The sequence below is a fragment of the Corylus avellana genome, chromosome 7 (genome assembly GCF_965113065.1).
Source record: "Corylus avellana chromosome 7, dhCorAvel1.hap1.2, whole genome shotgun sequence".
Taxonomy (NCBI): Eukaryota; Viridiplantae; Streptophyta; class Magnoliopsida; order Fagales; family Betulaceae; genus Corylus; species Corylus avellana.
Genome location: NC_142496.1, coordinates 618,426 through 634,698, shown reverse-complemented (window position 1 = coordinate 634,698; position 16,273 = coordinate 618,426). Strand labels below are relative to the sequence as shown.

The 16,273-nt window shown below is 35.8% G+C and overlaps 1 protein-coding gene across 5 annotated transcripts; it reads right to left on the bottom strand.

Annotated features, from left to right (window-relative positions):
• Positions 1 to 667: 667 nt before the first annotated feature.
• LOC132183714 (Ubiquitin-like superfamily protein) lies at positions 668 to 10,986 on the bottom strand. Of its 5 annotated transcripts, none has more exons than XM_059597111.2 (16): positions 10,875 to 10,986; positions 9,109 to 9,255; positions 8,603 to 8,720; positions 7,097 to 7,177; positions 5,671 to 5,786; positions 5,498 to 5,569; positions 4,646 to 4,771; positions 4,436 to 4,505; positions 4,134 to 4,318; positions 3,483 to 3,647; positions 3,320 to 3,391; positions 3,088 to 3,217; positions 2,576 to 2,983; positions 2,058 to 2,479; positions 1,748 to 1,825; positions 668 to 954 (listed from the first exon to the last, which is right to left on the bottom strand). In XM_059597111.2, the coding sequence occupies exons 2-16, from the start codon at positions 9,229 to 9,231 to the stop codon at positions 946 to 948; spliced, it is 2,175 nt and encodes a 724-aa protein (XP_059453094.2). In that variant the 5' UTR covers positions 9,232 to 9,255; positions 10,875 to 10,986; the 3' UTR covers positions 668 to 945. The 5 variants fall into 5 exon arrangements, with proteins under 5 accessions (XP_059453094.2, XP_059453090.2, XP_059453093.2 ...); XM_059597107.2 differs by having other exon boundaries at positions 2,576 to 2,992; positions 10,875 to 10,983; XM_059597110.2 differs by having other exon boundaries at positions 2,576 to 2,992; positions 4,134 to 4,312; positions 10,875 to 10,982.
• Between the last annotated feature and the right edge of the window lie 5,287 nt (positions 10,987 to 16,273).

The window sequence follows — 16,273 nt, the reverse complement described above, 5'->3', positions numbered from 1 at the left end:
AATAATAAAAAATACATGTATAGTAGTTTTTTCATCCGTTTAAATTTTAATTTAATTTCAAGTTTTTTATAATAAAAAGAGAAAAAGTAAAGTTAAATTTAGACCGTTGAAAAAACTATAACACATATGTCGTAGTTCTTTTATAACACCTAAGTCAAATTCGAGTTAGCCGAAATAAAATGCCCAAACCAATCAAATCGGCAAGAGTGCTATTAGAAATTTTACATCTTTTAATATAAAATTTTTACAAACTAATATAACAGTTCATATACCACTTATCACGTCAATCACTAAATAATGGATTTAAATGTCAAATTGTGTTAGCTTAATTTTTTTTTTTTCACATGTAGCACCGCATAGTACTTAAAGAGATTTCCACGTAAGTTTGTAAAAAAGTTGCAGTAAAAGTTAAGAGTACCCCAAACTTTTTTTTTTAAAAAAAAGAAAAATAAAAGTCAACAAAATGTTAACTTTTATTTTTAATAAAATATAAAATAATCTGTTTTTTTTTTTTTTTTGACATGTCCACACAAGAAGGGGAGGAGGGATTCGAACTAGTAACCTCCGCTTCATAAGGCGTGGTCTCCAGCTGATTGAACTATCTCTTGGGGATGTAAAATTAAGTTAGAGATGGACTCCAAGCAAGAAACGAAGGCATTGAAAAGGGTTAATTAAAAAATGAAAATTCTCAAACTAAAAAAAAGCTCTATTGGAAATAAAATCCAACTTATAAGTCTTACAACACTTATTATTTATAGTCTAAGAAAAAACAAGTTGTCTCAGAGAGTATCCCCTATAACTCGATAAAATATCGACTTCACAACTTCCCGCTTGAGAAGGAAAAGAAAAAGAAAAAGAAAAAAACCAATGAACTACTTTGGCTGCTATGCAACTTTTTTGGCTCCATCTGCATCCAGAAAAGATTAGATCACCAATCTTATGACATCACTCCATCTGCATCCAGAAAAAGATTAGTGTTATTTGAAGAGTTAGCAGAGATATTAAGCACATTTAGACAACAAAAGGCAGACATGTTATATAGAACTCTTTGGCGTATGCAATAGTAAACCCAACCAACAAGCCAAGGTTGTCGTCCAAAGGAATTTATTTCATGCAAAACCCAGATATGAATCACCTCTTTTCAACAGCAGCAGTGCACTTAGTTTTTACCAGTAAAATATTATTAGGAGGGGTGGTGGTGGGAGTGGTAGTGGTAGTATACTTCCACTTATTATTCAATAAAATCCTAGTTTTGATAATAAAACTTATGTTTGGTTTAGCAGTTTTAAAACGTGTGGTTTGAGAAAATAGCAATTTCAAAATGCAATGAAAGAAAACACGATTTTTTAAAACATAGTTAAGTGTTTGGTAAAGGCACAGTTGGCCTTTAAAATCGTGCATTTTTTAAAAGCACACCCCTTTGTCTGTGATTTGAAAACGCTAGATTTTTCCACATTTTCTCAAACTGCTTTAGCTAGCATTTTTAGAAGTCACTGATTCCTGTGTTTTCTTATACAAAATACGATTCTTAATATAGAAACTCACTAACAAAATCTTATGATTATCAACTAAGATACTCAAAACCAGAAAACCAGTCTGATGTAATAATTTTAACAACCCGGTTTCCACTCAGTATGTCTCCAATAGCAGAATAAATGCATTATACCATACACTAAACAAAAGCATCCAGCTCAGTGAGGAAATACCATACCACATTCAATGAGCTTAATAGTTTCAGCAGCAGTACCTTTTGGCGTTTCGAATTTGGAGGGCTTGTTTCATCATCATTTGGTCGACGAGACGCCCCAACATCAGAGTCCTCAGCCTGCAAATACTTCATTATGTTGCTTCTCTTCATACATTTTATAATTTTAGCATTATTTTCTTTTCTTTTTTGAGGGGGGTAAATCAAAATTTTGCTTGACGGCAAGACTTACGAATTCACGCTCTATTTGGTTTAATAAAGAGCATTACAGGTTGAAATCACAAGAAACTCGATAGTTTGTTGAAACATGAGAAATAAAAAAGCCATGACAAGGTTCGTGAACCATGCTCACCTGGGTGGAAGAATCTCGAGGCATTGTATTTTCAGAAGCGTTTGCTGCTTCTGTAGGTCTAGCATCTGGCTGTGAACCAGCTTGTGGCGATATCAAGGGTATGATCTGATGTAGCAAATTAGACAAAAATATTCCTTCGTCGCTTGCTCTCGGTTCGGCTTCTGGTGCATTCACAAAACCACCAGATGTCCCTACATGCTCATGCTCAGAGACAGAACCTCTACCTGTTCCCTCTGAACTGGCTTCTTCAACATGAATTTCACCACCAGGAAAAAGAGTCCTTAAGAACTGCATAACACTGCTTGGTATTTGTCCATCAGACTCCTGGCTGTTTTGGGTCCCATCAGCTGAGAGAATGTTAATATTTCCACTGCGTGCATTGGATGGCTGCTGTTGTCTTAAATAGGGAGTTGGAAATGATCCTGCAAAGATATGCCGCCAAAAGAGAATTCCAAAACTACAAACTCAAATTTTCCAGGAAATGTTTAATCTATTGAATAGCTGAATGTTCAGATTACCATCTCTAGCAGGACCATCTATGTTATGCTGTTGTACTGCAGAATTAGTCTGCTGCTCAGTTTGGAGGCCAGCAGAATGGTGCTCACCAGATGCTTGAGATCCCTGTTCACCACTCACAAGTCCAGAAGCCACATGCTGAAATCTTCCAAGAACTGGATAGTATAAACCTATCAAATTACCAGCTGAATCTGAAGGTAGGCGACTGAAGGGACCAGGTACTGCTGCAATCATGGTCCTAGTCGGTACCACCTGTACTCCTGATTCTCCACCAAAAGATGGACCCTCTGAGACCCTTGAAGTTGATGTCATAATAGGATTTTCACCACCAGAATTCGTTGTTGAGTTTCTGAGCCCAGAGGGCGGCTGAGTATCACTATGTTCCTCACGACTAACATTTGGGGTAGTTGCTGAAGAACCTTTCGGTAAAACGAATACCTATCTATTAGGGACATAATTTTCTTCAAACGGAACATGGATTTTAAATAGCCAAGTCATAAATATTACATGGTACCTCTTCTTATTTGTATATCGATACGCCTCGGAACAAATCCAGTACCAAGTCCATTGACCAAACCAGAGCCAGGTTGCACACCTCCCATGGGGATGGCACCTAAGCTTGTTCCAGGTTGAAAAGGAAGAGGCTGGACATGTAAGGTTCAATCAGCAGACATAGAACTGTTTTCAACAGTAAACATTTTGTTTTTAACAAGTAAACAGAAACATTAATAAGGTGAGAGCATTGCCTGAACCATGATAGGATTAGGACCAGTTGGGGATATGAAAACTGCAGGTCCAGCATTAACCACGGCTTCTGACTGCATAAGAAATCAATCATAGCAACACATAAAGCGCAGGTGATGGCATAACTGAGAAGATCACATAAACCAGAAACAAGAATAATCCTACCGGTGTTTGACCCAGCCGCAATGTCATAGTTGTACGACCAAGTTCAAGTAGAAGTGCGCCTAGATTATGAATTAGAAATCCAGCTCTACGTACACTAGACTGAGTGCTTAACCGCACTGAGGGATCAGTCACATTCACTTGATCCTCCAGTTGTCTAGATAGTTGCTGCCAACATATAAATTATTATTGGTTTATCAGAAGAATTTCAAACTGTGAGAAGATCATAAACACTTTACATGTCCTGATATACAGATTCTTGGACAATGAAAAGAAAAAAAAAAAAAAAAAAAACAAGATTCATCAACTCTCGAGCAATTGAATTGTTGAAATATGAGTAGATAGTAATAGAGAGAAAAACTCCTAACAAGTACAGCCACTAGCATATTTTGCAAAAATCATGGGACGCTAAGACATTCATTTTCAAGAAGAGAAATGCTAGGAGTACTAACTCTTTTACTAATAGAGGCTTACTAAATTGATATGTAGCTTATTCATTGGAGAAAAACAAAACAATTAATTAAGAGAAATATAACGAGCACCAATGAATGAGCTACACATCAGTTCAGTAAGTCCTATTAGTAAAAGAGTTAGTACCTCTAATATTTCTCTTTCAAGAATATATAAAGATGATAAAGTGACTTGAGAACTCACAAGTATGCATTCTCCTGCATGTTCAATGAGCATTTGTCTGGACGATAGCATGACTTCTGCCAAGGATGCAGGTGTTGGAAACCCTTCTTGTACTGTCCCTGTAGGCAGTGTGGAATTAGGACCTCTCTCCCCATTACCATGTGTGGCAGCCGCCTGAGCACTGTTTCCCCCACTTCTCCCTGCCACTAAAATGCGTCACCACTGACTCAAAGAACCAGCTTTGCAGGAGGAACAGATATGGAAAAACATTATAAAATCTTGTAGATGAAAAATAATGAATGACAAATGGAAAATTAACTGACCAATGGCATCAAAGTCATGCCTCATTAGACTTAAATATTGGGATAGAGTAGTCAAAGAATCATGAATTACCTACAAAAACCAACAATATTACACAATACTTTCCATTCAACCACAACAAGCTTCCACGAAGTTCATTAATATATATAAAAATACAGTAAATCAGGGGAAAAATACATATTAATAAAGCAAACAAGGGATTTCAAACTTACAGGAGGCTGCAGAGGTCCCAAAGAAACTGCTGGTGGAAGTCCAAAAGTACTGTGAGATCTATCAGGTGGACCCCTCATGCCAGTTTGTTCAGACTGAAGCTGGGTAGGATTTTGAGTACCATGTTCCTTCAGCATCCACCCATCGCCCCAAAGAGTAAGTTATTAAGTTACACATAAGGAAAGTACATTTACCTCAATCAACTAACAAGCAATTTGCAATGTTCCGTGAACTTTCAATTCGTCCAAAAAAATTCATTTTTCCTGGTTTTTTTTTTTTTGTCTTTATTATATTATTTTTCTGATTTTTTTTTTCATTTTTTTTTTTATATAATTTATTGGGGTAATTTTGTCATTTTTGTGCAAAAAGGAGACACTGCAACCACAATGGTAGTTTTGGCGCGGGGGGGGGGGGGGTGGGGGTGGGGGGGGCATTGCAAATTGCTTAGTAGTTAAGGGGACTGAATGTACTTTCTCTTTAAATATATAGATCAATTAACAACGTGTATATCTGTGTGTGTATACTCAGATGTCATAGGCCACAAATAACTACATTTTTCTTAGACCTTGAAGATAGTGGCATACATCTCCTTAGTCAAGCCATCTATCACAGTTACCTAATTTAAAATTTGGATAAAAAAAAGTATAGCTTCTGAAGACATGTACTTTAGAAATTTAAAATTTCATTTGAATGTACTTTTTACTTATTTTTTGTGTGTAATAGTGGTAGATTCTCAGGGAGAGAGACCACAAATGTCATTCTATATCCAGCCTGTGGAAATATATGTAATATTTTGTACTGAGTCCAGCAAACAAGCTAAGTCATTAATTCCCAGAAGTAGACAGTAGATTTACCCTGACATCAATCCCTTCACCGCCACTTAAAACGTTTGTAATTCCAAAAGAACCCAGAACCGCAGAGACGATCTGCTCAGAAAAAAGATAAGAGAGGATAAACCATTACCGTGAGATATAGTTCCACCAATAATACCATAAAAGTTCTTCAATCCTCTTGTAGTTAGACTCACCCGATTGATTTCTGGAGGAACGCTATCCCCCTGAACAGCACTGAAAGCTTCAATAACAAGACCAGGGGCTACCTGATTACTTTGACCACGGCTTGTACCTAAAGCAGGATCAATTGCTGCAAACAATAGAGTTCAGCAGTAAACTTTACTGAGTGAATCTAATTTTTGAGAAACAAACAATATGCACATCAATATTCTTAAGAAATGCATAGAAAATAAAGAGAACAGGAGACAAGTTAGATAAAATACACTCAGAATATCCTCGGCAAAAGATGACATGAATCTCTTAGTCAACAAATTCATTAAGTTTAGAGAATCACGGGAGTCATTTATTAACCAAATTGCAGGTTCTCCAATAAATAACCAAGTGAGTCGATGCGTATGGGTAGAATTCTAGAGAAGCACATTTCCAAATAATTGTTAGAACACATGCCAAAGTGACATAACACATGTTTCCCTAAGAAAAAGAAAATGGAAAAGTTCAAATACCCCCCAAAACTAACAATATTTGCAATGTCCCTTCTGAATTAAAGATTGCATCTATTGATGTGATCACGTACAATGAACTAGGCATGCCTTTATCCTCCAAACATATCTTAATGAGTTACAAACCGAGGGTTTAGTAATCAAACCTATCTCTATTGATTTACTGAACAAATCTCTCTTTTTTTGGTTCATTTAGTAGATCAAACTGCATTTGTAGAGCATACTTACAACTTTGGCTATTAACAAATTGAATGTGATGTTCAAAGCACTTAGGTCATGTAAGTTGGACCCCAGGACAATAAAATTTGATGGCAGCACCAACTGAAGGAGTTTTGGAAAATAACTAGCATTAAAGAAAGGTGTTCATGGGGAAAAAACTACTCTCAAAGGAATAATTATAAATACTCAATTCTAATTTCACTCTTATCCTATTGGGCTGATGTGGCAGTACCCATCATCCTTTAAATTTTTTCCATTTGTTAATAAAGGTTGATCCAAGGGATGATGTGCACCGTCACATCAGCCCAGTGGAATGGGAGTTGCGTATGTTGCATTACTCCTCTCAAAGATACACTCTCTTACTTGGTTGATTGTTCATTCCTATATTGGCATGTGAGCTTCTTGCCATTACTAAAGGATAGCAATTGCAAAGGGAAAAACACACTTTTCTGTCAGAACTTAATACAACTAGATCTAAGATTTCAACAGTAGATATAAATATACCCATATAGGCATCATGCATAATTTATATTTAGTAGAATTTTTTTTTATGAATCTATTTAGTAGAATGTTTGATGTGAGTTGCTCATTAAGAGGAGCCAATAACAGAAATACATCACATTTAAAGGCACTTCTATTTAGAAAACAAAGAAGCTCTATCTTATTCAGCATATAAAAAGTAACTATCTAAAGATTATTATTGCATTGAAGCACAATATACCTGGATGATTGGATAAACCCTCAGATGATGGCAGAACAGGTTGCCGAACAACCAGATGCAAGGTATGACCATCTTCAACATCTAACTTGCGTCAAGGTAAGAAATTCATTTCAAATGCTGAAAATGAAAAGATAGTAAGAACAGTAAAAGTCCATATTTTTGAGATCTTTGTAGAATTGTATGCCTGTGTTTGGCAGCATCCAAATTTCCTCTTTTATAGACTTTCCCAATCTTTCGAACTTCATATTGTAATTTTGAGGAGAACCCTCCATATACACCCACCAAAAACAAGACCTCTCCTCTATTAAATACATAATAACTTTTAAAAAATAAAAAAATAGAGGCAGCTAAAAATATCATGTAATGCAGACTTGGCTAGAGGGAAGGCAATAGTAAATATGTCTTGCACGATAGGTTATAGGTGTTAAAAGTAAGCAACTAAAATGCTTGAACCCCAATGTTCAACTGACTTGGAAGGATAAGGCTAAAAATTAATTCACTCACAATCCATTTAGCATTTGAATCCTTTGCTACCGGTGTACATCACCTCTCAGCAAGAGCAATGTGACCTGGAACATGAACCATGCAGGATAGATTTTAGGGTATACATAGATTTCTGAATTAGCAGTTGGAATGCCAGACCTACTCTTTTATTTAATAGAACCTAATACTGAAACATTCATCTTCAAACTGAACAAATTTTCTATCCATGTTGAAAGTATGTTTAGGATTAACTAACCATGTAGGAGCACAACATCTATGTTATCATCTTGATTATTATGGATGTCACACCCTGTCCGCAAAACTCATATCGTTTTGGGACACAAATTTATTATTTAGAATTCATTATGTTCTCAAAGCCTTGAGAGTAAATAAGAGAAAACAGGAGTAAATTTTTAGAGCAACAAAGTTTTTTTAGAATGGAAGAGTATATTATTACGGATCACAAGATCTAATGCAGGTATCACTTTTCAAGCGAAATCAAGAACTGCCAAGTTTAGAAGTTTACTAGCCCCGAGTCATTAATATAATGCTTCCCACTTGGTTGGCATAAAAAATTTAATTGAACTTTTCTTGAAACTTACCCACCACCTGAAAACCAGGACAGCTACAACAGGAGTTCAAGTAACTTTATCAATCTTTTCTGACTTCTACATGACCCTACTCCCTGTTCTATATTGTAACATAGAGACACTCAGTTACATGTCCCCACACCTGCACAAGCACACACACACGAGCAAGGTGGTGCCTCTGTTGCGACCTGGGGTCTGGTGGAACCTCCTTCCTAAGAGGGAGGTTTACCTAGCTCATCAGAAGATTGAACCAGCAAGGAGACGGTGATAAACAAACCATGTAAAGTTCATTGTACCATATATATTATAAATGCTAAACTTTTACCTAAAATAGAAATTGAAAGAGCTTCTTAAGGAACAAAGAAGATGACACTAGATCTTAGAGCTAAAAACATGTCCGCAAGCCAAAGAAGCATAAAAGAAAAAAGGATACGGTAGGCAGAGAGGAGTTGATCATCCTTTAGAACCTTTCCTCGGCATATTAGGCGTTGTTGGTCCGATAACACGCCAGTGACGGAAGCAATCTGTTCTTTTAAAGCAGGAACTGGCACCTGCAGGTTATTAAAAAATATAAAATAATATAGTGACTCCCAAAGTCCATGTGACAAACTCTCACGTACAATAGCTGGCCAGTCTATCATGTTGAAGAAGCTTTGAAAAATATATTAAAAACTTGAATACATACATGTTACTTTTCTAGGTTTCCTCACAAATTAAGACATAATAATTGTAGAAAGCCATCTCATACACTGCAGCATAACTATGTCAATATGCTAAAAGTGCATTTTTAGCACTCCTAACGCAATCAAAAATGGATTGTACCCAAAGAATCTTAGTGTTACTGAATTGGTAGCTAATAAATAAACTTTTAAGCAACAAATGCATTCACAATATATCCTTCAAAGTAAATCACCCACAAAAAAGCACTATAGAGATCACCTGTTTATCAACTCTCAGGGAATATGTTTGAGAATCCAATGTTTTTATTTTAATCTCAATGGTAGCTTCGGAACCTCCAGCCTCATCAGCCCTAGCAAGTGAGTCCACACCATTACTTCCCATTCTCCTCCTCGGATTACTTTGCACCTGAAAGAAAAAAAAGAGTATAGAACAAAAGTTACAATGTCCGTTTTCTTTTCTTTCTTTTTTGGGAGTGGTAAGGGAGATAATCAAGCAACCAATTCCATTGAATTTATGAGATGCTATGATTAACAGTTAGGAAATGAAGACATATAAATTAGTCTTTTGAAAAAAAGAAAGTCTTTTGATAACTCTGGATACTTTCGAAATAAGGACTAATCACAACACCATCCACGCATGTATAGGCCGTAGCTTCAAATAATCGCGAGTTTAAGAAGCATCAGTTTCAGCACAACTGAAAAAACATTATCGAATCTATTAGATGAAATCAGAATATCATACAAAGTTCAAATTGAAACCACAATAACGTCATTGTAATTCCCAAACCAAAGGCACCAATAATCTACAAGAAGGAATCAGAAGCCCTTCATAGCATTTTGTAAGCACTCAACAGTCTTGCTTTTGGTTGCAGAAAAACAGTTCCCATTCATTATCGGTTGCAGAAAATAAACTCCTCTTACGGGTTCAAAACCCCCTCTTCTCAATTGAAACTTTATGAACCCCATTCACAATCTTTCACAGCTGCTTCTTGCAAGACCCCATTCTCCATCATTTTCAGTCTAAAAATCAAAACCTAAAGAAATCCGACACTACTGGCGCCTCTTTTAGGTTCAGAAAATAAATGTCTCTATTGGGTTCAGAACCCCCTCTTCTCAATTGAAACTTTCTAATCTTTCACAGCTGCATCTTGCAAGACCCCATTCACCATCATTTTCAGTCTAAAAATCAACAAACCTAAAGAAACCGAATACTACTGCGCAAAAAGAAACCCAATGCACAATCTTTCACAGCTGCCGCTTGCAAGCAATCAAAACCCTACAAAAGTACACATTTTTACACAAACAAATATGCAAACACTCACACAGACAAACACACGATATTGACTTTAGAAGCATTTCCTATGCACGGAAGATTACATATCAACAACGCAGACAAAAAATAATTCATCAAAAAAAAGAATCCTCTTGAAACAGCACCCGTGATCTAATCCATTATTACAGCTTGCCCACCTATCAAATCAGCTCAGAAACCCTGTCCTCAGTTATCAACAAACTTCCAGTGACAAAGATTTAAAATTTCCAATACCCACCTCCAATCTCATTCAAACAAACACAAGCCCAAGAACCACAACTTCGAATGAAAAGGCATTAGGAAACTAAATTCACAATCTTTTCAGCTTTAGCTTCCAATCAAGAAATAAAAACCTAGTCAAAATGCAACACTATTACACAGAAATGATTGCAGAAGCAACTTCTTTACATGAACTGAGATTATATACCAATAACCCATCAGGAAAAAAAAGGAAAAAAAAAAGGAGAGAGAGAGAGAGAGAAAGGGAGTAAGCATAAGAAATTCTGTACCAAGCATCTTAGGGCTTTTAAAATCAGAAGTGAACAACAAAGGCTCAAGCTTTTCAATTCCCGACCCACATAAGCAAAAATAGCGTAGACATCAAAAAGCAAACCCAATTACCATCAGAACCCCTGTAACATCTCAGACTATATGATCAAAGAACTACAAAAAAAATAAAAATAAAAATAAAAACAGATGATGCTAATAGTTACCCGAGGAGCTTCACGAGTGGTTTACGAAGATGTGATTGTATTTGTATATAGCTGCGACTTTGTGGGTTTTTTTCACTGCTATTACTTGTTTAAATCTATTTATTTATACTCATTTTTATGGTCAGAAGAGACATGAGTGAAGCCGTGGAGCTCAATTTTTTTTCTTTTTTTTTTATTTTTTTTTTAATTTTTTTAATTTTTTTTTTTAATTTTGTCTTGCATGGTTTTGGAAGGCTGGTTATGAATTTTATGCGTTGGATTTTCATGAGACCTGGGCCAAAGTAGTAAGGCTAGGCTTGTCCTGGGTTAAAAAATTAACGGTGGATATTATAAGATTTAGAACAGAATTCTAATTTTTTTTTCAATATTTTTTATACTAAAACCAAACCAAACCAAACTCATAAGTGTAAATTGTAATGAAGTATCATAACATGATTAAGGGTTTAATTTTGATTGAAGAAGAAGGAAGAAGAAAAAGAATTGGTACTAAATTATCCAACTTTTATTTTATTTGTTTTCTCCATAATTTATTTTTTTTCCTTTTGGAGAATGTATTGAGTGGATTTAAGGGTTTATTTGGCATTGATATAATTATGGTTAAATGAGAATTTATTGTTTAAAACATTGATATAATTATGGTTGCTTGCATGGAGCTTTGACTCTTTTGAGTAATAATGAGATTTCAGCAAAAATGGCAAGAAGTAATTATGTATAGGTGTAAGGTGTCTACTCTAGACTCTATATACTAATTGCTTTTGCTTCTTCTTATACTTTTTTTCCTTTGTTTTGTTTCCAAATTGAGAAAATGTAATGCATATAAGAGAATAATTAACAAGAAATTATGTCTCCTTGGATGTGAATTCACCGGTTAGGATATCAAGAAAATTAAATAAGATATTTCTCACTTTTAATCCGAGTAGAAAAAAGAATTTGAGAATTATTGAGAATGCTTTCAAACGTAAGGTGAAAAACGGCTCATTTAGCTAAACCATATGCCCTATAATTGATATTAAGATAAATTGTAAAGTGATGTATGAGATTTTGCTTGCAAAGTTGCAATAAGCAAACAAGTTGGGACCAAGTTGAGCTTGGTCCACAGAAGGTGGCTGTTTGAGCAGCTAACACTGTTGCTTGAGCTTCACCAATTGAGGCATCTTTAGTGAGCATGTGCTTGGTGGCAGCTTTGATAATGTTCCCATCAGAGAGTCACTAATAACTATAGCTGCCTCTGCAAACTCTGGACAAATGGCAACATGGAAGTTGGCCTTGATACTGCAAGGGGTAGGAGATGAACAGTGGGAGGAAATAGAAGAGTCTTGCAAGCCTACAATGTGAGCTCTGGAAGTAGTAGAAGTCTGCTTGATGGAGTTAGAGATCACATGAATTGCATTATGGAATTGGATGAATTCTGGCAAACCAAATGGGGTCCATAGTTATTGCTGCATGTATTAGAAAATTCTGAGATTTCAATCTTGGGAAAGAAAGTAGTTTGTGAGGCTTTAACATGCAGAAATCCAGGCAATGATAGGCTGATTGCAGAAGGCAGTGGCATTAAGAGGCCTATGAGAGGTTGATATTAAAATATTATCCATTTAGAGACATTTGTATTGTAAACATCAATCAAGTCAATAAGATCAATTGTTGAATGCAGCAACTCAACTAGTGATCACATTGACGAACGCTCACATACCTAAACCTCGAAATGAGGAGAGGGATTACTCCTTCCGAAAGTTTAGTGGGCATCATTTTTCCTTGCTTGATGGGGGGAAGATATTTTAATATTTTAAAACTATAAGCTTCAAAAAAAGCACCTGATATATGTTACCCCTTTATTCATACATATGGGAACCCACCAAAATTTTGTTCTACTGAGTTGCTTTTATATACTTGTCCCATTAGATGACTAGCACATATTGATTTTTGACCCTTCATATGGATTAAAGTGGAAGAAGGATCAACATTTTCATGAAGCAATGTTTTGGCTGTTATTGGGCTTGGGCCTTGGCAGTCTCTTGAACTTAACTTTTGTAGGAGTATACCCTTTGTGGTTTTAGTGGGCTTGTTTCTTCTTATGTAGAGAGTGGCCATCTATACTGTCGTTGTTAGTGAGGTTCAGCCCAAGCCAACACATATGCCTCATTATACTCCTCTCGTTAACTCAATATGCTCATGAAGTGAATGTTACTAATTTGAATTCCCTTCCTCCATTTTCTCTCCCTTGTATAGACATGTCCAAAAAAAAAAAATTAGGGTTTTCTTTCTACTTGATTTGAAGAATTATTATTATTTTTTGTTTACAATTTTTCTAACCTAATTTAAAAGAAAACTTTGTCAGATTAAATTGAAGAAAATTGTTTCAAAACTTCGGAGGAAAACTTTATTCTTTACGAAAAATTAGGCTAGTCTTTAAGTTTAGTAGATGATGGTAAAAGTGGAGTGACATAATTGTATGTGGTTGTTTCTTCTCTCTTCTATTTTAGCATCATCACATGAGAAAAGCACGTCACTGTTCCAATTGTAAAAATGCTGAATAGTGTTGAAAATATGTTTGAGGACCAAGATTTAGATTCTCAGCAATTTAGACAGTAAATGGGATAATCATAGATCTTCTATGAAATTTACATGTCCAAACTGTTGGGGTTAACCCACATCGGTTGTGAAAATGGTTGGTGGTCAGTTTATAAGCGTGAGAGAAAGCCTCACCTCTTGAGCTAGCTTTTGGGGTTGAGAGATGCCCAATACCACCTAAAACTAGTATCAGAGTCCAGATTTATCAACAAGTCTTGGCCCAACAGTTCACGGAAGAAATGGATTGTCGCTGCTCTAACCTAAGGAGAGATTGTTAGGGTTATCCTACATCGGTTGTAGAATGGGCTGTTAGTCACTTTATAAGTGTGAAAGAAATAGTCACCTCTTAAGCTAACTTTTGGGGTTGAGGTTCAAGACTACCTAACACAAACAAGTGAGCGAGTTGCCTAAAACTTGATTGGAACAATTCAGCTAACAAAATTGTTAAAAGTCTGAGGAGCAAACATTTATAGAGTTCAGACCAGAGACGGAGGGAGGGGGGGGACCGCGGTGGGCCATGGTCCCCCTCCCCAAAATAAGGAAAAAAAAAATTTTAAGTAAAAAAAATAATAAAAACCCCAAAATAAGGAAAAAAATAATTATAAGTTAAAAAAATAATTAAAAAAAAAAGTAAAAAAAGTAAAATTAAAGTTTTAATTTTAGTCATTTGGCCCCTTCCAAAACAAAAAATTGGCCCTATTTTTAAATTTTTTAGCCATAGCCAATAAAAAATTTTGGCCCTATTTTTAATTTTGTTGGCCCATACCCACTAAGTTTTTTTATTTTTGGCCCTTACTTTCAAATGTTTATTTTTTTTTGCCTTTACAGTAGTCTTTAGTTCATAAAAAACAACAAAAATAATTTTTTTTAATAAAAAAATTCTAAAGAACCGAAAAAAAAAAAATTTGGCTGGCCCCCTTCTATAAAATTTCCTGGCTCCGTCCCTGGTTCAGACCATTGTGATTATAAATGCTATGTTGATTACATGGCACCGAGGAACCAAGCCCAGATTAGTAATCAGAAATGGTGCAAATATTTCACAATCAGATTCTAAGCCCATCACATTATATTGTTGTAATCATACTTCCTATGGACCTTACTTATTCCTCTTCTAGTCTTCTTTTCTATCTTTCTTTCTTTCTTTTGTTTCCTTTCCTTTTTAGCCCTAGCGGTTTGAAGCAGATTTTTGAAGAGCAACTGTTCCTCTTTTTTTCTTTTTCGATCCCTTCACAAGTGATGGAGGAATTGCAAAGCTCGTACTTTTGAATCTTTGATGAACTACAAGACTATTGCTAATTCAATTTATTTTAACCAATAACATTATATCAAAATTGTATTGTAAAATGTTTGGAAATACTTAGGGGTGAAAAGGCGGGCGGTTATATATATGCCCACTAACCGCCTATATATATATACACATGAAACAATGTCGTTTTTGTGTTTTAAATTTTAATATATATAAAAATGTATAAAAATTTAGAAACAATATCATATGTAGTATGATATTATTGTATTACTATAGAAATGATATCTTTTTGGGTTTTTTGTTTTTGTTTTTGTTTTTTTTTTTTTAAAATGGTTAGTAGTTATTAGAGTTACTAACCATTAACCGCTGGTTAACTGCCAAGGCAGTTAGCAAATTGCTTAGCGGAGGCAATCCACTAACCGCCTAGGCGGTTATGCATGGTTAGCGGTTTTAGCCAATAGCCACTAATCATAACTGCCTCTTCACCCCTATAAATACTACATATTTTTCTACATTCCCTTAAAAAATAACATAGGTGTGCCACGTCAACAGTGCCGTCCAAATTCCTAACCCTCTCTTCCACTTTAGTTGCACCACCTCAGGAGGGTGCAACTCTCATGGATGACTGACCATCATTTGAAAATGAGAAGGTGGTCAGTCACACCCCACTAAATTCTCGAGAGTGGTCATAACCTTCCTCTAAAGCCATTGACATGGTCACGACCAATGCCGTGAAGGGTAGTCAGGCCACCTCATATTTATAATTTATATTGCTTGTGTAGGCATCCTCCTAGTTTAATCTCAATTTCCAGTTCTCCTCATGGTTCAATCTCAATTTCCAGATACCATGCCCTAAATGCTGCCCTCATTTTTGTGTGGTCCACCGCAATTTCGGGTCTTCAGGCCACCGGATATGTGACCCAACAAAGAACATGTGAGCCCACATGTAAGAGTGACCACTCATACCTTACAAACGATATGTTTAACCATGGTGGGTCCAGTCCAAATCCCTTGTGGGACCCATTGCGCCAGTAAAGAAAGACACCAGGGGCCTTGGTGACATAATGAACCACACCTACTTCATTGACCAAAGCCCCTTTCTACTTTCTAATGCCCCCCTTTCTTTTGGAGTTTATCTATAGCATATTTTGCATTCTCTCAACATTTTTTCATCAGCATATTCAATTGATACAACATGTTTGAATAGTAAATTGAGCATGTCACGTTAACATCACATCCCATCAACTGAATCGTTAAAAGAATGATTCGACCATTTCGACAGTCACCCAATAAACGTTTGAAATATAAGGTATTGCATTGAACCTTAATCCCACTTTTTTTTTTAATGACCCATGGCCCCCTCTGGAATGAATGAGAATTTGTTACATAAGCAACTTGGCATATGATTGTACTGATTGATTTGAGACTAAACTAATTAATGTCAAAGTCATCCCTTTATGGGGTTTTCAACTTTTGAGGGAGCAAAAGAAGGGCAACTTTTGCTATCCTTGTCTCAATTTTGTTTTATTTCCTCCCTACGATGCACAACCAGATAGGCAGATACAGAAGAAGCCGACACAGAAAA

Excerpts from the sequence above, each read along its gene's own strand:
- LOC132183714 (XM_059597107.2), bottom strand. The coding sequence starts at position 9,231 with ATGGGAAGTAATGGTGTGGACTCACTTGCTAGGGCTGATGAGGCTGGA. Across the intron at positions 3,648-4,133 it reads ATGCAGGAGAATGCATACTT|CAACTATCTAGACAACTGGA; the intron begins GTGAGTTCTCAA and ends ATATGTTGGCAG. Across the intron at positions 2,480-2,575 it reads AGATGGTCCTGCTAGAGATG|GATCATTTCCAACTCCCTAT; the intron begins GTAATCTGAACA and ends ATATCTTTGCAG.